At 36.6% G+C, this 27,240-nt stretch overlaps 3 protein-coding genes across 7 annotated transcripts in view; all 3 read left to right on the top strand.

Moving 5' to 3' along the window:
* The first annotated feature begins 2,747 nt into the window (after nt 1-2,747).
* LOC149203544 (uncharacterized) lies at nt 2,748-3,917 on the top strand. The gene has a single exon (XM_089401906.1). It carries the CDS (start codon nt 2,748-2,750, stop codon nt 3,915-3,917), a length of 1,170 nt encoding a protein of 389 aa, XP_089258032.1.
* Nucleotides 3,918-5,934: 2,017 nt separating this feature from the next.
* On the top strand, nt 5,935-6,561 carry LOC149203543 (uncharacterized). The gene has a single exon (XM_089401905.1). The coding sequence runs from the start codon at nt 5,935-5,937 to the stop codon at nt 6,559-6,561; it is 627 nt and encodes a 208-aa protein (XP_089258031.1).
* A 1,941-nt stretch (nt 6,562-8,502) lies between these two features.
* The window catches only part of LOC149203541 (uncharacterized), a 216,204-nt gene continuing 197,466 nt past the window's right edge, over nt 8,503-27,240 (top strand). The window contains exons 1-2 of one of the 5 annotated variants that reach the window (XM_089403490.1): nt 8,503-8,930; nt 12,708-13,166. In XM_089403490.1, the coding sequence (XP_089259616.1) occupies nt 8,871-8,930; nt 12,708-13,166 (519 nt within the window). In that variant the 5' untranslated portion in view covers nt 8,503-8,870. Of the gene's footprint in view, nt 8,948-12,697; nt 13,167-27,240 lie in introns of all 5 variants that reach the window. The other 4 variants (XM_089403488.1, XM_089403489.1, XR_016253962.1 and 1 more) reach the window with 4 other exon arrangements.

The following is a 27,240-nucleotide window of genomic DNA, read 5'->3' as shown; positions in this document are numbered from 1 at the left end:
ATAAACTCATAGAAGTATGGCAGGGCCCTATCCCTCTTTGGAAAGATGCTGACAGTATGGGGATGTCTGATTCATTGGCAAGGCAATGGAACATAATCAGAGATGGCTTGAGAAGCTGTGGCATACATCGTTCTATGGCAGAAGATGTTCTTATATGGAAAGTGTCAAAAGAAAGTGCTCAGGTACGTGTAAAAGACATTTACACAAACTTGATTGGATTAAAGACTGCTCAAACCAACCTAATTTTTCCATCAATTTATTGGAAAATTGGATGCCCTCCCAAATTGATATATTTCTCATGGTTAGTCTTCCACAATAAAAACCTGTCTTGGGAAAATCTGAAAAAGAGAAATTGGCACGGGCCGGGCTTCTGCTTAATGTGCGAATCAGCTGAGGAAAGCAACTATCACATGTTCTTCCACTGCCAAAAAACTCTACAACTATGGCATGAACTGGCAGTTTTATTTGGTTTCCCTCATGTGTCTCATGCATCCACACAAGAAGCTTTCATTTGGTGGAGTGGGCAAAAAGATTCATGGAGGCCAATAATTATCATAGTCCTTTGGTGCGTATGGAAATGGAGAAACAACATAATTTTCAAGGCTAGGAAAGAGCCTCTTATGGCAACTCTACAAAATATTGTATCCTTCTATGATACCTTGCCGGCAAAGCAACACAAACGGAAAAATGCTAATCGAAAAGAGCAAGAAGATAATCACTCAAGGTTTCCAAGAGCGTATTTTGACGGTGCTGCTCAGCAAAACTCTTGTGGTTGCGGGGTCCACATCATTTTGGACGAGAATCTTCAATATCTCATTTCATGGAATGGGGGAAAGGGCTCTAACTGCAAGGCTGAGGCGATGGACCTAGCGGGTCTTCTTGCCTTTTGCCTCTTCTTTGATATTCAGTTCGTTACAATTTTAGGGGATTCCAAAATCATGGTTGATCATGTTCTGGGAAAGTGCCACATCAGGAACCCTCACCTTGCAGGTTGGATGGACAGAATCATGTATCTTTGGGGACTCGTGAAAGGATGCTCCATTCAACACATTTATAGATCCCAGAACCAGCAAGCAGACTTTTTATCAAAGGAAGGTCTTCTATCAAAAACAGGTATCTGGAACATGAAGGTAATATCTGACGAGGAAACCTTCTCCATCCAGGAGTTCTCCATCCCTGGTACTTAATTTACTTTTTGCTACTCTCCAGGTATGCATTGTTATTTTGTCCTTTTGCTTTATCTCCTCGAATATGTATGGTTTATGAATGGTCGAACTATCTTTGGAACAAGATTATATTTCAGAAAATCCTATTTTCATGTGCTGTGTAAAAAGTTTTGTATATGTTAGCTGTGTGATAGCTCAAAACGCCATCACTCTGGATGGACAACTCATCTAGTCTAGTTTTTGTGTTTTGACTCAGATTTCTCCAGCTTTTTAAAGCTTTATGATGTACTATCTGTTTTTATTATATTGTCTCAATATAATACAATCATGCTTTTTTCGTTCTGAAAAAATATAAATGTATATTCATACTATATCCAATTAATAATCATTCATTTATCAGTCTTTATTATTGTAATGGGATATAATTTACTACAAGTATTTAAGAGTTAAGTATATTTCATAAAGAGTTTATTATATGATATATTATAATAATATATAATATAATAAATAGCTATATTTATAATTTTAAAATTTGAATTAGTTTTTAGTTAATTTTTTTAAAAATAAATTTAAAAGTGAAGGAATTTTAAATTCTTTTCGCAAAGAGTTTATTATATTATATATTATAATAATATATAATATAGCAAATAATTATATTTTAAATTTTAAAATTTGAATTAGTTTTAGTTAATTTCCTTTCAAATAAATTTAAATTTTCCATTTTAAAATTCAAAGTTATATAGTGGATTTTTTTTAGAAATAGGTATATTCATACTATATATATAGGTATTTGTATTTTTTTTTTCTATGATAATTATAGAAAGAATTTTTCCTGCAATATGTATTTGTTGTTGTTGAGGTATTTGTTTTCGTTTTTGGAAAATTAATTGATTGCATTGATTTCAATGAATATTATTATAGGCATTAGTTAAATCACGATTTAGTTAACTATTTGCATTGACTTGAGTGTATATTATTGGATGCGTTAGTTTAAGCGCGAATGAATTAATTGTTTGCATTGATTTCAGTGAATACTATTGGATTGATTTGATTTGAATATATATCAATGTATTGCATTTAATTTTGTTATATACGGGCATAATGGAAAATGAGACAAAACATAATATTGGAGAACAAAGAGCATGACCAGAAATACAATTGGTGAAAGTGCCACTTGATCAGCTAAAGGAATATGGACAAAAAAATGTTGAACGACAAAGAGCATATCAACAAAGAATGTCACAACAAATGACAATTGAACAACAACAAATACAAAGACAAAAAATTGTTGAACGACAAAGAGCATATCGACAAAGAAAGGCACAACAGATGATAAATGCACAACATCAAGAACAAAAAAATCAAAATTTTGCATGACAAAGGGCATGTCGAGAAACAAAGGAACAACAGATGATAACTGAGCAACATCAAGAACAAGGAAAACAAAATTTGGAACTTGACGAAAAAGAAAATTCTGTGAGAAAAAGAAGTCTATCTCCGATGAATAAAAATAATGCAAAGAGAGAAAATCCTATGAAGAAAAGAAGAGTAGCTCTAAGTGAAAAAAATGATGCAATAAATATGGACATAGAGCCACCTGAAGAAATTCAAATTGAGCATGATACATCTGATACATTTGAAGATATGAATATTGTACATCGAAGATTTCGTGATAGGATTGATCGATTGGATGATGTTCAAATTTGTCATGTGTGTGAGGAGTCATATGCTGGAATTCAAGTGTTCAATACAAATACAAGTCAAATATGTATGAGATGTAGAAGAGAGGGAAATCATCATAGATTTTCATTTGAGAATCATATGGATCCAGGAGAGCAACCTCAAGTCCTTAAAGTGCTCACACAAGTTGAAGAGATGTTAATAGCACGTGCAAGTCCAATTTTGCAAGTTATGCATTCAATAGGTGGACAATACAAATATAGAGGACACACCATTAGTTTCCCACAAGAAATTAAAGATGTTGCCCACACATTACCTCAACATATTCAAGACTTAGATTTAATGATTGTTGTGCTGAAAAAAGATCAACAAGGATCAAGTTATGATTTTACAGTCAGAAAACAGAGAGTATTGGATGCATTATTATATAAGATTCAAAATGATCCATATTATCGCGATGTTCAAGTTGATTATAATGCGCTAGATGAGTTACCTGAAATTGCAACAAATGTATCAAATATGATTAATTTTGTTACTTTACCAGAGATAGACATTGACACTGAATTTGCAGTGTTGGAGGGAACATTTGGGATTGATGATGTATTAGAAGGCTTAAATACATCTTATTTTGCGGCAAAGCTTCCGAATCTACCACGAGAGATTGAACTTATTCGAGCTTGGGCAAATAACCCTAATGTAGAGGAACATGACACGAATGGTGGATTTCATGAAGTTCTTAATTGGCCTAGAATTGGCTCATCACCAATCAATGAGTATAACACCGAAGGATTATTTGACATGGAATTTCCAACATTGTTCCTAACAGGTGAGGCAGATTGGTTGCAACCACGAAGGAGAAATGTCCATCTTCACGAGTATGCAAAACATCTTCTTAGATATCACGACAATAGGTTTGGAAGGCACCCACACTTTAGATACTTCTTACTTAATATCATTATGAGACATCGTGCTCAAGCTTCTTCTGCAGTTTTTGTAAAGAAGAATATGACAGATCTACCGACAACAATGGAGGAGTTACGAGAGCATCTACAAAATCTTCCAGAATCATGACTTGCAGAAAGGTTAATGCGATTTGGAACTGTACTAAGAGGTACACGTGCATATTGGAGAAAATGTCATGCTGAGCTATCTGACTTGATTCAACAGATTGGATGTCCAACAATATTCTTCACATTAAGTGTAGCAGATATGCAATGGCCAGATTTGCATAAATTAATGCCCGGTAAAAGTCCTGTAGATCTAGGGGAAGCAAGGAAATGGAGACGTCAAAATGTCATTGATAATCCTCATATTGTAGCACAATATATGCATTTAAGGCATACAATGTTCCGAGATGAAATTTTTGAGCATTTTCATCAAGCTACAAAGTTTTGGTGTTGCTATGAATGGCAACATCGTGAATCTCCACATGTGCATGAATTTCTATGGTTAAAAAATGCTTCTAACATGGACACTTTGAATTGGGATGATCCTACACAGGTTAGGCTTGCTAAAAAATATTTTGATAGATGTGTACATGCAATGAATCCACGTGATCGACATCAAAGAAATATTCAGGTTATGCTCAATGTTGATGAAAGACACACAACAAATATTTCAATATGATCCTATGATTAATTATGAAAATTTTATGAATTGTGTTGAGCGTCACATCACTTGCAATGAGAAATCTTGCCTACACAAGAAGGCGGGAAGATTGGTGTGTCGATATAAGGCACCATGGGATTTATGCGATCATTCAAAACTTTATGTTGATGAGAATGGAGAAAAAAAGTATGAACCAAGAAGGAATGATGATAGATTGAATACACATAATCGTGAAACATTAATGATGTGGAGGGCTAATATAGATTGGCAACCTGATCTTTCAAAGCATGTGGTCATTAATTACATAACAAAATATGTTGCAAAGTCTGAAAAAGGATCAGAAACATTTCATGATATGTTGATGCGTGTTTCCTCTATTCAAAATCCAAATGAACCAACAGCATGCGCATATAGGAGTTTGTTATGTGAATCCATTGTTGACAAAGATATAGGTGCACAAGGGACATGCCATTTGCTTTTAGAGCTTCCTCTTTCTAAATGTAGTCATCGATTTGTGGTTCTAAATGTTGGTTTGAAGGTTTTCAAACAAGTGTGTGTTGATACATATGACACTGACAATGATAATTCTCTTATTGATGCATATACTAAGGGACCTACCCATCTTGAACACCTTCCATTGATAGATGTGGCAAAATCCTGGTCATACGACAAACGTCGACGTGGGGATAAATGGAGAGAACGAAAGAATGCAGCTATTGTATGAGTGTTTCCTCGTTATAATTCAATTCCTAATCATGAAGATGACAAGTTTGTAGAATTTTGTTGGTCGAAGTTGGTATTATACAAAACCTTTCGTGATCTTCGTAGAGATATAGGTCACACAAGTGATGAAATAGTGCATAACTGGGAAAACTTTCGATACAATCCATGGCATGTTGATCGTAATCCATTACCTCCAATTCAAACAGTTGAATTTGATGAAGAAGAAGTTCCAAATCCACCTACAAATTCTAGGAAAAATGAGTGGGAGATCATTTGTGGATTATATAAGAATAAATTTATAAATTATAATGAGATTGAGATGCTTGGACATAAGGATCGTGATGTTATGCATAACTGGAGCGAAAAATTTGTGGATGAGGAAACTTCTAATCGTGCTATTCATTTCATATCTCAAAAGAAAAAGTTGAATACGATTCATACTAACCAACATTCGAAGTCTTATTCGTTTGAATGTTTGGGAGTTAAAAAAAGAATAGCATTTGATATTATCCTTGACCATTATAGATCAGGGGTTGATCCTTTACTTATGATAATCCAAGGAACTTCAGGTACATGAAAGTCTTATTTGATTGGAGCTATTAAAAAGGCCCTTGAGATTGAGGCTCTTCCCAAGAAGAGCCCACTGCTTCTTTTAGCTCCTACAGGGGTTGCAGCTTTTAACATATCTGGAACAACAATTCATTTTGCACTTCAAATCCCAATCAAAGAGGTAACACGTCTTCGGGGACCACATTTAATGACCTTGCAAGATGAATTGAAGCATGTCAAATATATCCTAATAAATGAAATGAGTTTCATTGGAAGAAATTTGCTAAAAAACATTGACTCTAGACTTCAGCAAGCTTTCCCAGAAAATGCTAACACTTTTTTTGGTGGGAGGTCAGTTATATTGGTTGGTGATTTGGGACAGTTACCACCTATTATTGATAAACCTATATATGCATCTGAAGGTCTCGTAAAAGAATTATGGAATTCATTCACAAAAGTTGTGACCCTTGACACTGTGTTTCGACAAGATGGACAGAGCAATGAGAAAAAATGTTTTCGTAATTTGTTGATGAATGTTAGAGATGCAAATCCAACTGTGGAAGATTGGAAGTTACTCATGACTCATACAAATAGTTCCTTGGATTCTTCCACAAAAGAGTCTTTTGATAAGGAAATACATTTGTTTGCAACAAATGATGATGTAAAAAATCATAATAAGCATTGTTTACAAAACTTGAATTGTCTCATTGCAACTAGTGTTGCGATAAGAGGAATAGACAACAAATCCATGGAAGAAGAGGAGGAAGACATGGAACTTGAGTTATTTCAGTTGGAGCTTGGGTCATGCTTACATCAAACATATGGATTGATGTAGGATTAATTAATGTTGTTGCTCTTGGAGTTATAGAAAAAATTGTATATAACCTTGGAATTTTACCTCCAAAACCACCTACATATGTTTTAGTACAATTTGATAATTATGTGGGAGTTCCATGGGATGATTCATTCCCTCAAATCGTTCCTATTACACCTATTGAAAAAGGTAACATAAAACAACTTCCTTTGAAACTTGCTTGGGGCTTAATAATCCACAAGTCACAAGGATTGACATTGCAGAAAGATACTATTAATATTAGGAAGCAAGAGAGATAGGGTATGATGTTTACTGCAATATCTCGAGTTAAAAATTTGAATGGTCGACGATTTCAACCTCCCTTTTCATATGACCGATATGAAAAGATGACAAAAGTATCAGGCGTAGCTATAAGAAAAGCAGAAGAAGATAGGTTGAGATTGATCACAATGTAAACTATTTGTAATTGATTACATTCTCATTATTAATGATTTCTATTAACCAAAATTGTTGCATGGTTTCTTTCCATTGAAAATTTTTATTTTATCATTTTTCATAATTTTACTTATTAATTCATCTTAAAATAAAATGAAAAATGATCATATTATTTAGATATTCAACAAATTTTGTGTGACTCCGCACAACTAGAACCAACCTAGATCCATCTTAACTCCGGATCTATTAAGCATCGAGAGGGATCAAATCTCTTGAGGTGCAAACCTTTCTTCAAGTTTTGCACTCAAAAAATAAGTTTGCACCTTTGCTTAATAGATCCAGAATTAAGATGGATCTAGGCTTTTATAAATAAATATATATATATATATATTATTTGATATATAATGTTAAACTTTTCATAAAATTATGAATTTCTAATAAAAAAACAATTAAAATAACTTTTTATCTTTTTCATTACACATAATTTGTTTTTGTCCTTTTCTTTTCAATTTATTATCTTTTAATTTTGACTTTTCTAATTTTACTATTTTTCTTTCCTAAGATTCCAATTCTTTTTACCAATAAAATAATAAAAAAAATTTAATATATTAAAATTTTATTAATATTTATAATCAACACATATTTAACACAAAATCAACAATAAATTCATTACTATAACTTTTATAATCAATAAAAAATGTTTTAATATATAATTATTACTTAAAAAAAAGGCGTCGTTTATTGAGGCTGAGGAATTCCCGGAAGGCCAGAGGTGATCGGAATTCGGGTAAAAAAATTTCAGAAAGTTTTACAGTAGCAATGTTTGAATCATGTTTTTGATAGTGGAAATAGATTCAACACCATCAAAAACTTCTAGGGCACCCAAAATCTTGAAGTTTGACAACATAACATGGATTTACAAAAATCCCTGCCGAATTTTATCAAAATATAGCCAAAATTTCCATGATTTTTAGTACAAAAAAACAGTATGATTAAACCAAGGGAAAAAATATAAATGTCTAACAATGCATTTTTATTTGGAGTTGTCTTTAATGCGACTTTTTGAAGTTTCCGGTGGATTTTCTGGGTGAAATCCGACGGAAAAATTGGAGGTGAAATCTTGATTTTTGTTATTTAAACTGGTTGTTTGACTACATATATGGATTCAGAAAAATCCCTAGAACACTTCGATTGTGTAAATTTTACTCATCAAACTTATAATTTCAATAAATTCCTAAAATAAATTAAATAATTTTTTTTTTTTTTTTAAATCACATTAAAAACAACTTATTTAAACTTATTTATTTTTATCTTGCTGCCATCAAGTAACAGATTTGTGTGAAATTAATAAATGAAAGCTAAAACGTCACGTTCATTATTGTTCTCATAAGGTGCACAATAAACAAGAAGGCAAGCTCCAAAGATTAAAATGTTCCGATTAAAATACTCTTTTGTGGTAATAATGACAAAATCTCACCGAGCTCATTCTTGAACTGGAACGTATCACATCATCATCTACACGAAAAGTACTGGGAGAACCGAGTAGGGTCGTTGGTCACACCAGGTCCACCATGGAACCTTGGCAGGGACGAGATAAAGAAGCCTCACAGAGTATACTTTCCCATTCCATTCCATGTGTAAACATATGGATATCAAGAGAAGCGGACTGTTCATACGACCATCCAACTTATAAACAGGTTCTTCGGTCCGTACAGCGTAGCAGATCGCTCAAGGGCTTCCTGTTCGCTGGTCCAAAGCACAGTTTCCTTCTTTTTGGTGAATACCACTCTTTAGGATTTTGCCCAATTCATACAAAAGTATCTCCATCATCTATCTTCCTACGGACAGGAAACTCAGCATAGGGAAGGAGATGATGGGGGAACAGGGTGCCAGACATGCCCTACAAAAGAATTCTGATTCTTTATCTGCAGACGAGAATGACATTGCTGCTCCAAGTAATTCCTCTGAACAGGTCATTACTTTTAGCCAAATCAAATATAAACGTTCTTCTGCTTCTTTTCGAATGTCTGTCAGAATTTTGCCTAATGGGGTCATTGAAGAAACCAGTAATAGGGACTTTAAGGATTCCAAAGATCACCACTTGCCAGAATTACAGAAATTAAGCTCATGTTTTTGTTGCTGCAGCTGCATCATCGCTCTGTAGCTTACTAGGGAGTGATACTGCCAGCATAACAGTTGCTTGAACGAAGTTTCTTAGATATACTGTGTTGATGGCTCTTTGTATGGTTGGTTGGTATATGTGTAGCTATGTGCAGAATGGTATTTGATATCATTGGTAGCATTTTCAATATGAGTTGAATCCTAACTGCTTAGCGGACCGGGACAGTTGAAAATATATACGTTATCAGTACACAGTGCACACCTCTTAAATCACAGTGAGAATGTGGTTGCCTGATAAGTATGGATTTACTCTTGTCCACTTCCAAATTAAAACTAAAAATATAATTGAGATCAAAACTAAAAACGTAATTCACAAACAGAATGTTGGACTAATATAAATCCATCTCTCTGGATAATAAAAGAAAAATGAGGTGCAAACTTTTGTTTTTTAAGTAGTATTAGTGAGTAGAGAGGCTTATTCTACCGTCATTATGAGAGATGTGTAAGTATGTCCGTGTTTAACTTGGAGTTGACATGTATCTTTAAAAAAATACAAAAACAAAACAAAGTATATATGTATTTGGTTTGTTTAATTAAAAGTATAATAAAACATCACTAATCTTACTCCTGTTGTCAAAATTTTGCACTCTTGACAAGTTTTCACCTCAAGATTTGATATCTCTCAACTGCTAGATCCATGATTAATTAAGATGAATCTATACTGGTTAGATAGCCCCATCTCTGACCATTTTGGTCGGAATCCAGTAAACAGGAAAAATCCTTCCATCTGATCCAAAATGCTATTCTGAGAATCTAAGTTGATTCAAAGACCATAAAAAATGCTTAGATTGCACTTTTGAGTTGATGAAGTTGCAGTTTTGTGATTATTGCCATTTATTTCAGCTGCTGGGTTGATTCAAAGACCATAAAAAATGCTTAGATTGCAGTTTTGAGTTGAAGTTGCAGTTTTGTCATTATTGCCATTTATTTCAGCAGCTGGATTTAGGCCAAAATCATGCCTGGAAAGAGCTGAAAATGAAGCAATTTAGGTAATGATTAGCCCACGCTTTTTTTTTGTCTTGACATGGGAATTAGGTCAGTCTAAGAGAAAGTGGAAGAGCCGTAGCAGCTCCTAGATCTAAGCTAACAACAGTGGGAGTGCTGTTGCTGTTCCTAGTAGAATGCTCTATTCAAATATGATATTACAAAGTTATATATATATATATAATTTTTATTTTTTAATTTTATAGATATTGTTTACGTAATATCTTTGACTAAGCTGCCTTGTATCTATGCCATCAAATTTATCAAAAACTTGCACATGGCCTCATTTGGGTCACCTTGCTGCTTTCCACTAGACCAAACTCCTGCGTATTCTTTCGTACAGGAATTTTCATGTTCATGCCTTTGCCTTTGGCTTGTGGATTTTGTTTTGTGTCCTTTGGATACCTTATCCCACCTTGGTATGCTCCCTCTCATGATGCGGCAATGTATTACTAATTCCACTCTACTCTTTCGTAGCGTGTAAGTGAATCTGTTTGGTTCGTGTCTTGCAATGCGGGTACATTTGTGCAGTTTGGGTATTCAATCCCTTATTGGAATGATCCCTTGCAGATTGTTGTTATTATGCTGCTATGTTTAAAATTATGCCACTATATTTTATTTGGGCGCATGTGCATCCCTTTTCTCGCAGGTTTGTGTGAATGTAATGCTTTGTGGATGTCCAATTCAACGTTTGGAATGATCATTACCATATGAAAAATTTACACTGCTTTATCTTATTCTACTGTTAAGTGGATCTCTTTGGTTCGTTATGTAGGATCTGCTTTGCAGTTTGGGTACCAGTATTCATTCTCAAAATTGTGGATCTCTTTGGTTCGTTATGTAGGATCTTTTTTGCAGTGTGGGTACCAGTATTCATTCTCAAAATTACCATGGTCTATTTAGTGCAATTGCAAAGAATATATATTTTTTCATTTGGGGCCACTTTTCTTTTTCATACCTAGGGCTCTTGTATCTTTTGGGGGTTTTGTTGATGGCCTGAACCATATCATACCAATAAGGGGAGCGAGGAACATTGGATGGTATACTACATGCATAGAGAAACTGCACCACTTTTGTATCTGCCTCATCTGTATCACCAATATTAAGGAATCTTCTATTGTTCTCTAGATCCATCCCATACATATCTTGAGATTCCACTAACATGAGGGGATATAGATGTGTTGCCACCAAATCTAGACGATATGTCAAATTAAACTTTTTTTAGAATGCATTCTTTGTGCAGCTTCATCTATCTTGATTCATTTTTGTCTACCTTCATTTGATACCTTAGGTACCTTAGGGCAAATTGAGATCCGAATGGCCCCTTTATTATGTCACTCTCCAACGCTCCATTAAGATGTCCTATCGCATGGCCATATTAACTAGTATAATTTTTTCCTCGATGACAATCATATTTACATAAAAATGTAGTGGTTCCACACCTTTCTCCCCTCAAGTTTTGTCACAAAATTCCACAAGTTTGTTAATGAAGTTTTTCCACCTTCGTTGCCACCTTCATCCCCTTCCAAATCTTCATCATTTTCTTCATATAATGGGTCACTATGAGAATGACCACTATCCTCTTCTTCCCTCACATGCCTATTCCTCACCAACGGCATGAGAAAAAAAGAAGAAGCATAAATCACAAGAAGGTCATTTTACTCAAGTCTTAGATGAACAACTTGCAACGAAATAAGGGAGAAGGAAAGGGATAGAACAGGAGAAGAGGAAAAATCTACAAACAAACAACATAAGGATTTATAAAAATATACAAAGAATGGGCTTTCCGATTCCCTCTTTTATCTCCCTAACTATTTGCAGCAGTAGATGGCAGCCTTCGTTCCCTCCTCCAGGCTTTCAGAAATTTACCTTACTCAAAACCAGCAAAAAGACCAACCTGCCCACTCCAAGTTCAAGCACACAAAGATGAATGTAATGAGGAAAATAGTGAGGAAGAAGTGCTTTTGTTTCTCTCTTGAGTTTGCCCTAAACCCTAAACCTCCCCGTCCCACCTTTAAGAGAAAAATTAAAAAAAAGGAAAACTCGTTTTTTCCTTTTTTTTTTTTTTTTTTTTGGTAGGGGTGCCTAGGTGAGCTAAGGAGTGTGTGGGGAGCATCTAGGGATCACGCTCTTGGGTCTGGAAGTGTCCAAGGGAGCACCATGGTCTTGACAGTGGTAGAAAGTGTGTCAAAGAGAGGCCCGGAGCATGAGCATGTTCCTAATTTTAAGGAGCATACTCCTGCATGCTCCCAGATCCAAGAGAGCACCATGCTCTTGACAGTGGTAGAGAGCGTGTCAAAGAGGCCCGGAGCATGCTCCCACTTTGAGCACGGTTTGGTGTGGGGGGCACATTCCACATACTCTTGCTTACCTGTCGGATCATCCATTTGTCCCAAACATGAACCCAGTGATTTCCAATGATTACTTTAGGCATATGCGGCTGTTGAGGAAATATGATAATCCATCTTTGTGCTTGACATGAAACATGTTTTTTTCTTTTAATGTAGGATTGTTATTTTAATATTTTGCATCGAGTTTCACATTAACGTTGTTCAAGGTGCATGCAGGCATATGAACAAAGTGCAACCTTTTTATACGAAGAAAACAGTTCTGTCTGTCATGTTGGAGTGAATCGGCCCAAGCTTTCAGTTGAAATACCTCCAAGATTCATGAGTAATGGCAGTACCAGCTCTGTCAAACCATACCTACTACCAACACCAAGTTCATTGAAGAACAAAACTCCTGTTAGAGGTTTTCCACCTCGGCCAAGCTTCAAGAACAGGGCATCTGCTTCAGAGGCTGAAAAGACTGTTTTGCTGACACATGGTGCATCATCAAAATCAATGCCATCTCCAGGAACAGAGGCCAAACTTTCTTTTTTAAAATCATATTCATTGAAGAAGGTACTGGCAACCTTTTCTGGGAACAAGAGTTCATCACTGCCAGTGACTCCCATTGCAAAATTGTCTCCTTCAACTTCTGAATCACCTTATGGAGTAAAAGTTGTGGACCAGTCTTCTCTTATTGTAAGTGTTCACTCCTTTTTTATTTTCTTTATCCTCTATTTGCTGATTTTCTTTATAAGATTGGAGTTCAATTTGGATAGGAATGGCAAAGACATAATTAACATAAACCCTTATGTTGCAAGAATATTAATATTTCTTCTTGAATATTCAAACATTTTGAAATGCTTCTAGAGTAGCTTCAACTAAAATCTTGAATGCAAATTGATATGCTTGAATTTGGCTTCTAGACATAACATGATTAGCCACGATTATGTTTTAACTATCAAGAGCTTAGAATTCTGCTTTAAACAAAATTGATAAGTTTGAATTTGGTTCCACAACCAGAAAGATGAAATTCTACGTGAATTCATTACTAGCCCTGATTTGTGCACGTGGCATTTAACCTGGGTGCATATGTGGCACATTAATTTGATATATGATACTGTCTGGATTCTGAACTTTGAAGTTCCTCATCGGCCTTGGTTCATGTATTGATTGCTGTCTCATTTTGATAGAGTACAACACTTTTAAGGCCCTGTAGATTGTCTGGATTCCGAATGCACTTATATTTTTTGGATTCTGTCTTTGGTGCTTTGGCATGCTTGCTCAGATACTGTACTCAGCTCTCCATGTACTCTTATGAACATTTTAGTAGAAGAGCGTTATAAAAATAAATTCGATTGAACATACCAAAACTATGCGAAGCATACGTTCTGATTGCAAAAAAAAAAAACTTAAATCAACATGCCAGATTATGCCATGTATGCATACGATGATAGGATCAAGTGATGAGACAAGAATTAACTCAATCTATATTGGATTTTATAATGGCAGATAAAACCAGAGTTCTTGAAGAGCAGGTTCCTCAAGTTTGGAATCATAGCTTGAATTTGGAGAGTTCAAGTTGAAATTAAGAGCATGCCATTTTCCAAAGTCATTGATTGTTTCTTATTGAAAGCCATTTATGAAAAAAGGAAATCCAAATGCGCAAGCTCTGTTGCTTCTACTATATCTGTGGCATTTTCAATCCATTTTATTTTTAAATTCAAATAAAACCCAAAGATCTTATTATCCAAGCTTAACAATAATGATATAATCTACGTATGGCTCCAATACAGAACAATGACCCTTGTGACTCTGGAAAAATTTAACTTATAACTCCTGTAAAAAATTGCTTATAACTAAAGTATTTTGCAGTGTATAACTTTCAGAGGATTTGTAAACAGAGTTGCCAGTTGTGGAACAGAATTTTCAGTTTGACAATAAAATATTTCAGTTTGCAAAGGTTTTAAAACAGTGTTTCAGTTTGCAGATAGTTTGAAACAAAGAGGAATCTCTTAGAAAAAACAAAATGCAAATCACTGACACTTCTTGTATCTTCATATATTTGTGATTTGAGAATTCAATACCAAAAATTGGTGTACCTTCTCGCTTTTCCTTTTGTATATGTCTCTTTCTCCAAACATGTGTATCAACTTTTGACTTCACATGATTCTCTGCAAATGCTCAATGCCACGTTCACTGGTGTGGCTCTGATACCATGTCAAACTAAAATATGGAGAATATGTAAAGAGATGAATGAGACAGAATTAGAGATATTGTATTATATCATTGTTCTTAGAAATGACATAGAGGGTTGTTGTACAATGTATATATATCGAACAAGTCTACTTATACTCATTAGGAACCCCTCATCTAATCTCATTAACATTAACTTAAATGTCATTTATTAATTAAGTTGCATGATCTCGGGAAATGATATGTATTTTAGAAATGGGTAGACAGTGGAAAGACGACCCCATAATTTTTGGAAATGGGAAAATGCGATATTATGTGTGTATGTGATGTGCTATCTTATAAATAGCACATCATATTGAAACTTTGTATAAGCATTATGAATAACAAATGAGCAAGAACATTTAAATTGCAGGCATATTAAAGACAAGTTACATTGACCAGCATAGGACAACAAGGTACAGGAGGTTTATGATAGACAAATAAGCCAATGATGGATGGGTATAGAAGGGTGAAGGTTTGCTTGGAGAATATTTGGAAAGGCATATTAGAGTTGAGTTACGCTAACCAACATGGGACAACAAGCTACAGGAGGTTTATGACAGACAAATAAACAAGTGGCAGGTGGGTACAGGAGCATAAAAGTTTCTTGGGAGAATTTTTGAAAAGGCATTTTAAAGATGAGTTTCACTCACCAGTACGGAACAAAAGCTACAGAAGGTTTATGATAGACAAATAAGCCAGTGACAGATGGGTATAGAAGGGAAAAGGTTCACTTGGAGAATTTATCTACTTTCCTTCAAAAATTCTCCATATGAACTTTTGCCCTCGTACCCATCTGTCACGGGCTTATTTGTCTGTCATAAACCTCCTGTAGCTTGCTGTCCCATGTTGGTTAGTGTAACTTGTCTTTAATATGTATCCACTGCTCGTCTTTAATTAGCCTTGTACTATGGTTTACATCAATGTTCTACCAAAGACTCTGGGACAGGTGAACACGGGTCCATGTGTGGAGACGCACAGGGGGGATGTGTGGGAGTACCCTCAAATTTTAGGGTAATTTAGGGGGGACGGGGAGATGTCAGGGTATATATATATACGCTTTATATTCAATAATGAAAGCGTAAATATATTGGTCCATACATAATTGAATTAAATAATGAAATACACTAATCCATATTCATCGTTCGTACTGATACATACATCATTCATCCATACACCACAAGATTCAATAATGAAATACATTAATTCATATTCATCATTCTAGAATCTACATTGATTTGAAAATTAAATTTATCATTCATCATTATAGAATGTAAATTGTTTTAAAATTTAAATTTATCATTCATCATTCTATAATCTAATTATTATTAAGCAAAATAGACTATAGTAGATACCAATGTTATCAAAGGACTAAACCGGTGATCAAATGGGAAAACCCTTTAAACGAGAACCGGTCGGAACTAGACCGGAATCAATAAAATAAAAATAAAAAACTGGTCAACCAAAAACACCTAAAATATTCAAATTTTAAAGAAAAACATATATATTCATGTGCATCCATATGAATCCAAACCATTTATACACAAATAAACAAAAATTCTCATTTATATAGCATGTAAGGGTGCACATAACCAAAATAGCACTGAGTGCAATCCATCTTTGAACCGAAAATACATCAACAAACAGGGTTTAGATGGCCTCTAGCATCTAAAAAAAATCATGCTACAACAAATACCTACATATCATCAAAATCATTACCTATATTGGGATCTTCATCATCAATATCACCCTCTAAGCATTAAAATAAGATAGAAAAAACATAGCATGTCAAGTCAAGATTTTGTTTGAGTGATGGGTACATTTTTAGTAGGGTCATGATAGAGGAGTTCGACAACCAATGCCACTAACATCAAGGTACATAGAGGGCTTGGTGCTCTTGATTAAATACCAGTGCTATACCATCGTACATGACAAAATCCAATGGGAAAGTTGCAATCCCCCTGATTATGAAATCCTGAAAAAATGTTAAGTCTACTGGATTTGAGTGAGATCTAAAATTCTACTTTCTCCATATGAAATCCAATGAGGTTGGAACCACTCTCAAACATCTTGAGGCATTTCATGGCAATGTTAAAAATTTAAGTAAAAGTGACATTTTCCTTTATCTTTCATTTTCTTTCTTTTACTTTAATAATTTAACATTACCATGAATTGCATAATAATAATAGAGCCACAAGCTTGAATATTAGACTTCCCCACACAAAAGTTCTTGAAACTCAAAAGGGGGGCTTTTGGGTGTCCTCCTTTTGAGGGGGTGTGCCCAGAAGCACCCCCTTTGGGGAGATGGAAACGTTTCCCCCTGCGCCTCCCCACGTCTCCCCAAAAGGGGGACATGGGGAAATGTTTCTCTAGGTGCCCCCCCCATCCCAGGTGCGTGGGAAGCGTGTGGTGCGTGCACCCCACCCTGGGGGACATGTCCTTGTGGAACACTACAAAATTTATCAGGTCTTGTGAGGGGAGCTCACAAGACAAAAAACAGACCAAGGAACAACAATGAGGTGTAACCCACTGTCACCGCAAACACTACCTTTTGCTCTTTTGTGGATTTTCACCAATAGGGAGGCTTCTCTATAATAGGTGACCTAAGAGAGATATGCTAAGTCCAGGGGATAATGTAACAAGATAGGCTTATAGAGGATAACTCTTCTTAAGGACAAGGCTCAACAAGCAAGATAGGACAATCTGCATCCTCCAACACATATTTTTTAGGGCACAGATGATCTAAGGCTTGATGAATAGCACGCCTAATGGATTGACCTAGAATCACAAAGACAAGAAAGGGATTCTAAGCAATGAATACTAACAAGCAATGGAACAAGAAGACTTCAACAAGCCCCAAGTTGAAGCCTAGGGCAAACTAGGGCTTTTCAAGGGTAGGATCTACCTTGAGAAGAATAATTTTTCTTGAGATGGATGGATTAGCCACTAAAAGGGGGTATTTTGAGGAAACCAACACTCCTTCCAATGTTGAATCCTTCCACAAACCAATGACTTGAACCGTAGGCCAATTTTGTGCCCTAGCCCTAGCTAGCGATTATCCTTAAAGGGTTGAAAATCAATTTAGGAGAGAGAAAGTGAAGTTTAAGTTAAATTTTGTGGGTGATCAACAAAGTGACAAGGCTAGTGCCTAGTCTTTGGGATGATGGAGTCTATGGGACTGTAAAATATGCTAAGTCTTGGCGAGGAGTAAGGGAATGATGAACCCTAGGTCTCAAAACCACAACACTAAAAGGGGGTATTTTGAGGAAACCAACACTCCTTCCAATGTTGAATCCTTCCACAAACCAATGACTTGAACCGTAGGCCAATTTTGTGCCCTAGCCCTAGCTAGCGATTATCCTTAAAGGGTTGAAAATCAATTTAGGAGAGAGAAAGTGAAGTTTAAGTTAAATTTTGTGGGTGATCAACAAAGTGACAAGGCTAGTGCCTAGTCTTTGGGATGATGGAGTCTATGGGACTGTAAAATATGCTAAGTCTTGGCAAGGAGTAAGGGAATGATGAACCCTAGGTCTCAAAACCACAACTATTAGTTTTGTGAGGGAGCAAAATCAATTGGGTGAGCTAGTTTAAAGGTTCACCAATGGGATTGCCATTCACATTCTACTAGTGAGTAATGCATACAGTGTTATCATCTAGATTCCAAACAATGATTTTCAACAATAACTAGCAAAATATAAAGCCTAGATAATTGACCATTCTATACATTAGACACAAAAATAGTGATTATCAAATCCAAGGCACACTTACAAGATAGAATGCATGTACAAACCTTTATTGCTACAAAGTAACATCTCCAAGACCAAAGAAATAGCTCCAACTAGCAAAGTACACCATAGAGTCACATCTCCACAGGAAAACAAGAAGGCACAAATTCTCCAAGAGGGCCGAAATAGTCACAAGTGATGATGATCCAAAACAATGAGTCTATCCTCTATTTATATGAGGATTAAGACTAATGATTTGTTGAAGAAAATGTAACTAGGTTCGGTCTTCATAATGCCATGATCTTTGTAAACGATGTAATAAAAGGAAATAAATTATTTTTGTATGCCTTGCTACATGGGTTTCATGAACAAGAAGTGTCACTAGGTGAAAGACTTATTCTTGATGTCTTTAGGATTTATTTATATGTCAAAAGAGTCATGTCATATGTATAGAAACTCTTTATGAGTTTATGGAAAGGTATTCAAGTCTACAAAGTTGTGAAAAAGCCCTCCAAAGACCAAGCATAATCCTTCAAGCAGTCTGCAAGCGAAAACAATGAAGAGGTCTTCATGTCAGCTCCAAATATGAATTAAAATGAATAAATATAAGTCATGTCGGCTCAAGGAATAGACACATCCGTTCATACTCATGTCGACTCAATATAGGTTGCTCAACACTATAAATACACCGTCAAGGGATCCTCCAAACGCAGATAAGAACTTCGCATTTTTCCTCTCTAAAATTTCGGGTGAAGGAGCCGCAGTCAAAGCATAAGGTATCCGCAGTTGAAGTGAATTGAACTTTGGTTTTATCTCTGAATCTTCGTGTGAACATGGGTACAGGGATCCACAATCAAAGATGATAGATTTGGCATTATCTCTCTCTGAATTTTTTCACATTAAGGAGCAGTAGATCCGCATTGAATTAAGGCCTTCTTGTCTAAGGGCTTGACTGCACCTCGGATAGGTATAAGGTGCAGTCAAGCTAGATCCCAGATTGATGGAGCAGCAAGGTCACCAAATAGATAGTCTTAGCATAGAGATTTCCCTGAGGTATAGTCGTGACCAGATCTCGGAGGTGTGATGAGGACGCAGTGTTGACCAAAGTTCTAGGCAAAATACACACTCGGCATACCTATGACTTGAAGTAGAGAAGAGCTCGGACGAGGGTACAGTATTGTCTTGGCATATAAACCTCGGTGGCATTCCTGTAGCAGCCCAGGCACAATGAACAACAGTGATAGATCTACTCTCTCGGCTCAAAGAAGATTCTGTTAGATGTTGTTTCAATCTCCTATATATATATATATTATAGTCTTGGCATAACTCTGATGACGAAATAAGTTTTGGTGATGATCAAGAGATCCTTGGCATACTTGTGAAAGGAGACAATATTCAGATCTAGTATGATGCAGTCTTGACGTGCTACTAGGAGCAATAATAATCATGATGATCACATCCTTGATACAATGATGATAACAAGGCGCAGACACAAGATATGATCTTGTACTTGAAGATCATGTTCTCGATGAAGGTATAGAGATTACATCGGTGGTAATCTCTGGAGCAGTCATGATGCAGTAATAATGCAGAAGCAGTAAGGGTCTCAATAATGCAGCAGTGAAGGATTTCGTGGTCTTAGAGAGGTAGAATGTGTCAAGGGTCTTGGTCTTGGTATTTGTTAATGGAATCTCTATAAGAAGAATTTTGCGTGGGTTTTCCTCTCCAGGAGGGAGAGGTTTTGGCCCTGGCAAAAAGCCAAATATTTGTGTTCTTGTCTCTTTTGTTTTGATAGCAGTTTGATGAAGCTAACATACACAATATAATAATGAAAGAAACATCTAGCTAAGAGAAATTGTATAAAATACTTCACAAACTGTTATCATGTAACGAAGAATCATTCTAATTTATGTGTGCCCTAGATTCTTCAACATGGTATAAGAGGGAATTGGTTCAGCAGTCAAGAAAAGGGGCAGAAAAGAGACATTCAGAGGTCAAGGCATCAAATTAGCTGAAGGATCTACAATCAAAGAACAAGACCTAGATCTAAGGGGCAATCTACATCATCAAGTCTACAACAAAGGGTTTTGAAAGACATCAATCAGAGGATGAAATAGTCAGATCTCAAGATGCATAGTAGCAGCCTTGGTGACTCCCACAATCCACATCATGGCATGACCTCAACATTACAATGATTGATCCTTTCAATAAAGAACAACTCGGATTCCTACTCAAAGAAGCAGATCATCTACAACATGAATTGTATGGACAGTACTCGATGTAGAATGAAGGTGTTCGTTGCCACAATCATAATAACACTAATTGATGGATCTCTACATCATGGCAAGCAACCTCAAGTCAATGCTGCAAGGATCAGATATTCAAGTCAATTAATTTGAAGACTTGAAGATAAGCCTCAACAAGGATCCTATCCGGAGGAAGCATCAAATGATCAAGGTGAAGATCTCATCTTCACATATCAAGTAAGTATCTTTTCATTCTATAATCAAGTTTGGTTCATTGACTTCATCATTGCAAGAAGATCTATGGGTTAGATGGGTCATCAAAAGTTCTTGCAGTAGGATTGACAGAATCCTTATAAAGAAGTGAAGTCAGTACATTAAGGTCTCCTTTGAAGTCATGAGAACTCTTAAGGTTCTATAAAGTAAGAAAGGAGACATAAGATATACTATCTACAATACAGTAAAGAAGAATGAAGATATATCTTCATGAGATCTCTGTTACGAGATCTGGGAAAAATGATGAGAAAATAAAATTGATATTGATATTGATAAGCAAAGTAACATATGTCTATGAACAAGAAGGTTACCTCGATCAATAGTTTATGGTCTCTATGTCAGATAGAGAAAGACAAGTGGATAAGACTCAAATAAGTGCAGGAAGGTTGACAAGACAAAATTGTACTATGGAAGAGGAGCTCATATCGTCAGAAGGGGGGAAGAAGCTGAAGAAAGGGATCAGGGAAAGAGGGAATAATAGATATCCATTATGATGGGGTCCCTCTCAAAAGAATCCTATCAGAAGTCCTTACAGATATGATCATGGTAAGAAGATGCATCGTGGCATCATGAAAACAAGAGCTCGTATGAATCATGAAGGATATAGCTCTTGGGAATCTCATTGTACATTGAAGGAAAGGAAGAAGTCATCCAGGTCAAAGGGAACATTTGCTAGATGGGGATATACTAGATTTTGAAGAGTCTCTCAGTGGAGGATCCCCTAGTTTGAGAAGGCATCAAGAGTTTCATTAGGATTTCCAACTTATGGAAATCATGAGATGAAGGACTAATGACATGATGAAGTAGATCAAGGGATTGAAGATCCGTTCAATCAAGAAAGCTGTTGAAAGTAGCCTGAAGGAAAAATGAGGCATGTATACTTGTATATGTATTTGTATTTGATATTGTAATGTCATGATATATGGTTGCAGGTAAAATGAATCGAGCATGATCAAAAGGGAAAGGATCTCCTCCTTTAAAAGGATGTAGAAAGACATAAGTCAAACTAGATGAATTCAACATAAATATGTCCTCATAATGAAGTATGAGGTAGTTGATTACAATTGAAGAACTCTGAGAGCTCCTGGGAATGAAAGACATGAGGATGGAAGAGATCGTGAAACATGCAACCATGATGAAGGCAATCAACATCTAGAGGATCAGGAAGACTTGACCAAGAAATTTCCCGGAAAGATGTGAAGACTCTAATGGAAGTCTGGAAAGATGAAGACCCTTGACAACTAATATTGTTGGGAGATATGTCGAAATGCATGCAGGATGTTGATACCTACAAAAAGATGTCACTGGTAAAAGGCCATCACCAAAAGGTAATATATGTGATTTGTTTTTAGTGTCTGACCTCTTGAAAAATTCTGGGTATTGTGCAGGGTCAAGGTAAGGAGAGTTGTGAAGGATGTCACAACTATGTACCTTGTGATCCAGAGCAATCACTGTTCAAGGAAAGTGAAGACAAATGAGCTTATGAAGGAAGCCCTAGATGTAAAGCCAAGGAGGATACTTTTCGGGAAAGAAGGAATGACATGATGGAGGAAAGTGATGGATGGCTGAACCGTACATGTGAAGAAATTGATGATATCAAAGTCTTGGATCATCAATTAACTAGAAGACCCTATAAAGCACTGATGATAGAGTCCCTGGGTGAGAGGGAGCTCTGGGAGGTTCCTATGATTTAAGGAACTCGAGTAAGTTTCTGAGGAAAGAGAAACTTGGAACTCGTCCCTGGTTAAGAGGGAGAGTTAGACACGACATTCTTGTCTTCAGTTTGGAAGAAAGAATGGAGGATTATGTAATCATCTGGCATCTGACACCCTTTGAGGATGTGGTAAGGCATCCAAGACAAGAGTGGGCAAGAGGACCAATATTTTTGAGGGTTGGGAACCCAAGATGAGAATAGTCCTAGTAGGGCATACTCGGAGAACACCCGGGTGGGTATGACCCTAAGAGAGACAATGATGATGTGTGTCTATCATTCATTGGTCTCGCCAACATTATGCTATGATCTAAGAGAGAGATGGAGTTGTTAGTCAAGGCCTTGCTAAACGGAAACAATGTTGGTTGAAATGATGCCATAACATATGGATTGCAAATCCGATTCTTCTTATGAGAAATTCTTCAGATTGAGAATGACCAAGTACCATTATGAATACCTCCCTAGTTAAGAGGGAGTGTTGAAGAAAATGTAACTAGGTTCAGTCTTCATAATGACATGATCTTTGTAAACGATGTAATAAAAGGAAATAAATTATTTTTGTATGCCTTGCTACATGGGTTTCATGAGCAAGAAGTGTCACTAGGTGAAAGACTTCTTCTTGATGTCTTTAGGATTTACTTATATGTCAAAAGAGTCATGTCATATGTATAGAAACTCTTTATGAGTTTATGTAAATGTATTCAAGTCTACAAAGTTGTGAAAAAGCCCTCCAAGGACCAAGCATAATCCTTCAAGAAGTCTGTAAGCGAAAACAACGAAGAGGTCTTCATGTCGGCTCAAGGAATAGACACATCCGTTCATACTCATGTAAGCTCAATATAGGTTGCTCACCACTATAAATACCTCATCAAGGTATCCTCCAAACACAGATAAGAACTTCGCATTTTTCCTCTCTGAAATTTCGGGTGAAGGAGTTGTAGTCAAAGCATAAGGTATCCGCAGTTGAAGTGAATTGAAATTGGGTTTTATCTCTGAATCTTCGCGTGAACATGGGTACAGGGATTCGCAATCAAAGATGATAGATCTCGCATTATCTCCCTCTGAATTTTTCGCATTAAGGAGCATTAGATCTGCATCGAATTAAGGCCTCCTTGTCTAAGGGCTTGACTGCATCTTGGATAGGTATAAGGTGCAGTCAAGCTGGATCCCAGATTGATGGAGCAGCAAGGTCACCAAATAGACAGTCTCAGCATAGAGATGTCTCTGAGGTACAGTCGTGACCAGATCTCGGAGGTGTGATGAGGACGCAGTGTTGACCAAAGTTCTGGGAAAAATACACTTTCGGCATGCCTATGACTTGAAGTAGAGAAGAGATCGGACGAGGGTACAATATTGTCTTGGCATATAAACCTCGGTGGCATTCCTGTGGCAGCCTAGACATAATGAACAACAGTGATAGATCTACTCTCTCGACTCAAAGAAGATTATGTTAGATGTTGTCTCAATCTCCTATATATATATATATATTACAGTCTTGGCATAACTTTGATGACGAAATAAGTTTTGGTGATGATCAAAAGATCCTTGGCATACTTGTGAAAGGAGACAATATTCAGATCTAGTATGATGCAGTCTTGACGTGCTACTAGGAGCAATAATAATCATGATGATCACATCCTTTGATACAATGATGATAACAAGGTGCAGACACAAGATATGATCTTGTACTTGAAGATCATGTTCTCGATGAAGGTATAGAGATTACATCGGTGGTAATCTCTGGAGCAGTCATGATGCAGTAATAATGCAGAAGCAGTAAGGGTCTCAATAATGCAGCAGTGAAGGATTGATGTCTTGGTCTTGGAGAGGCAGAATGTGTCAAGGGTCTTGGTCTTTGTATTCGCCAATGGAATCTCTATAAGAAGAATTTTGCGTGGGTTTTCCTCTCCAAGAGGGAGAGGTTTTGGCGGCCTTGGAAGAAAGCCAAATATTTGTGTTCTTGTCTCTTTTGTTTTGATAGCAGTTTGATGAAGCTAACATACACACTATAATAATGAAAGAAACATCTAGCTAAGAGAAATTGTATAAATACTTCACAAATTGTTATCATGTAAGGAAGAATCATTCTAATTTGTGTGCCCTAGATTCTTCAACATGATTCGCGTACAAAAGCCCCTAAAACAAGTTTGATGCAAAGATGTACTTGGGTTACAAGCCAACCCATTGTCTTTGTCATAATATGCTCTAATTAGCCCACATGTGTGAGCCGTAAGCTCTCTCACGCTGACGTCATCAATAATAAATGTTGCAAATTCCATGTCCAACAGTGATGAGGTGTCCAAAAAAGTGTAGATCCCTTTGAAGTCCATGATTTGAGGGTTGGCCCTCAAATTCACCTCATTATCTCATGTGGGGTCTCAAGATCTAGTCGAGGTGCCACAAAGTGGTCTCCATGGGTCTCTCATTGCTAAACAAGGCCTCCTTTACTCCAACATTAGGGGGTTCGTAGGTGCAACAAGCCCGCCCTAGTCTCTTAATTATGAGACCATCCCCATCTGGTCTTTGAATTAGTTGCTGCCCATCAAGTTGTGTCAAGGCCAACTTGGGGGCATGTTGGTTCCAAATGTGTCATCTTGAAGAACCATCAAATCTGGGTCGAAGTCAACCAACCTCCTAGGTGATGGAGGTGCTCCGAGACATGTGTCATCCAATGATGCTGTTGGGAGGCTCAGAACTCTCAACGCTTCACTTGTTTGTGCCAATGTACTTCTCTGAAGGGCTTGGGTACCTATGGAGTAGGTGCCCAAGAGTTGGGTTGTTAAATCACTTGACAAGAACAACATGGATTCTAGTGAAAGCAACCAATCATCAGGGGTCAAGATCAATAATGCATCTAAGTGAACCAAACTTGAATGTTAAGGGCAATTTAATACTTCAAACAAGGATCCCCTTCCAAAATCAAGACCCCAATCTCGCAAAGATGTTTTCCTAGGTAGGGGTGGCTAAAGGTCAACTCTATTAGGTGCGTCCAACGCCTAAGGGAGATTAACATTTCCCTGGTACATCCTTCAATTGATAGGTGATAATGAGTAGTAATGATGGTAATGGAGGGGAAAAGACTTCATGGCCAAGTGCCATGGTCAAAGGGACCAACGGATGGGGGTGTCCACATCCTGAGTGTATAAATGTGAGGAGGGAGCATTCATGGATGCATGAGATACTAGCTCGGCCTTTGTTTTTCCACCCTTGTTGTGCGCCCTTTACTTCTTGATTTTCCCTTATATTATTGCTTATAGCTCAAGTATTAAAGCTTGCTTTGTATGATGTAGCAATTTTATTACCCCTTTAGGATGAGTCAGTTTATTGGTCATTGCGGTTAGGAAATGCAAGGGTTCCTTCTTTTGATGTAATGGAGCAATATGTGCTCAATAACCGAGTGATGGCCATATGAGTGAGGTAGAGCTCATGCTAGGCTTTTGCTCACTTGCTAATCTTTATGTCATTGCCCATCTCATGCATTTTGACTTTATTTCTTTTATTTTGTTGTGGCCATGATATGCTCTTTTTGTTTCATTTAGCTGCATCAACCTCCTAGGGATAAGTTTTCGAGCCCTACTCAAGGCATGTGAACATATGAGTACCAAATCACTAAGAACCAATGGCAAGTTAACCTGAAGAATGGAGGTGAGATATGAGCTTGTAATATAAGATGGAACGTGTTAATTATGACATATGGGAAGATGGTAATACGCTATCTCAATCAAGGCTTCCCAAATAGTGCCCCTTGTTAGTTTTTTGTTGCTTAGACAAGTGTTCAGTCTCAGATGGTGTCTATGAGGCTAGGAGCATAGGTGTGTTGACCACTACGTGTCAACGACCCATAGCAGTACACCCCCTTTTTCGCAAAAGGGATAGCTCCTGATCGATGTGTTCCTGCCATCCGGCTATCATCATCAGCCTGAGGATTATCTTATAATGTAAACCCAGTCTGCATGTGTATAATGTAAATAATTTCAGCAGATCCGTGTCATGTATGTAATCACCTAGGTAAACCTACTTTTCTGGTGACGATCTACATTCCGGGAGGTTTTTTGTCTCACCGATCCATTCTCGGATGGTCGGCAGAGTGTTTCTTCAGCCTTACCCCAAAGCCGGAGTGGATTTTGTCACTGGGATTTTAGGGGAGTCCTAGTGTTCTAGATCGAGTCTATGTAAAAGTGATTTGCGAGTAATCCTAACTATTTGGTTAGGTTATTTTATTACAAATTGTTTGATCTGCTAGATTATATTTGTGTCACAGATCTAGGTAGTCTGTGAGGGTCCTTTTCAGATGGGTGTTCCCCTTTGAGATGTAAAAAATGTAAAATCATGATGTAAAGTGTCTTGAGGGTTAGAAAAATAATTTATCCCCTCATAGGTCCTAGGTCCTAGGTAAATTTAAATTTTCCAGAGGTTCTTTAAAAAATTAAATCTTAACAGGTCCAGGGACTAAGGTTAATTGATTATTTTGCTAAATTTTATGCCTTGGGTCCCTGGGGTTAAGTCAAAGTCAAAATTTTGAGGAAATTAATGCAAAATTTTAATTTTTGAATTTATTAAAATGCATTTAATTGAAAAATTCG

Source organism: Pinus tabuliformis, chromosome 2_1, assembly GCF_031772625.1.
Source record: "Pinus tabuliformis cultivar Carrire ecotype Pingquan chromosome 2_1, CPIR1, whole genome shotgun sequence".
NCBI lineage: Eukaryota > Viridiplantae > Streptophyta > Pinopsida > Pinales > Pinaceae > Pinus > Pinus tabuliformis.
The sequence above is the reverse complement of the archived record's forward strand: the minus strand, read 5'-3'. Positions and strand labels throughout refer to the sequence as shown.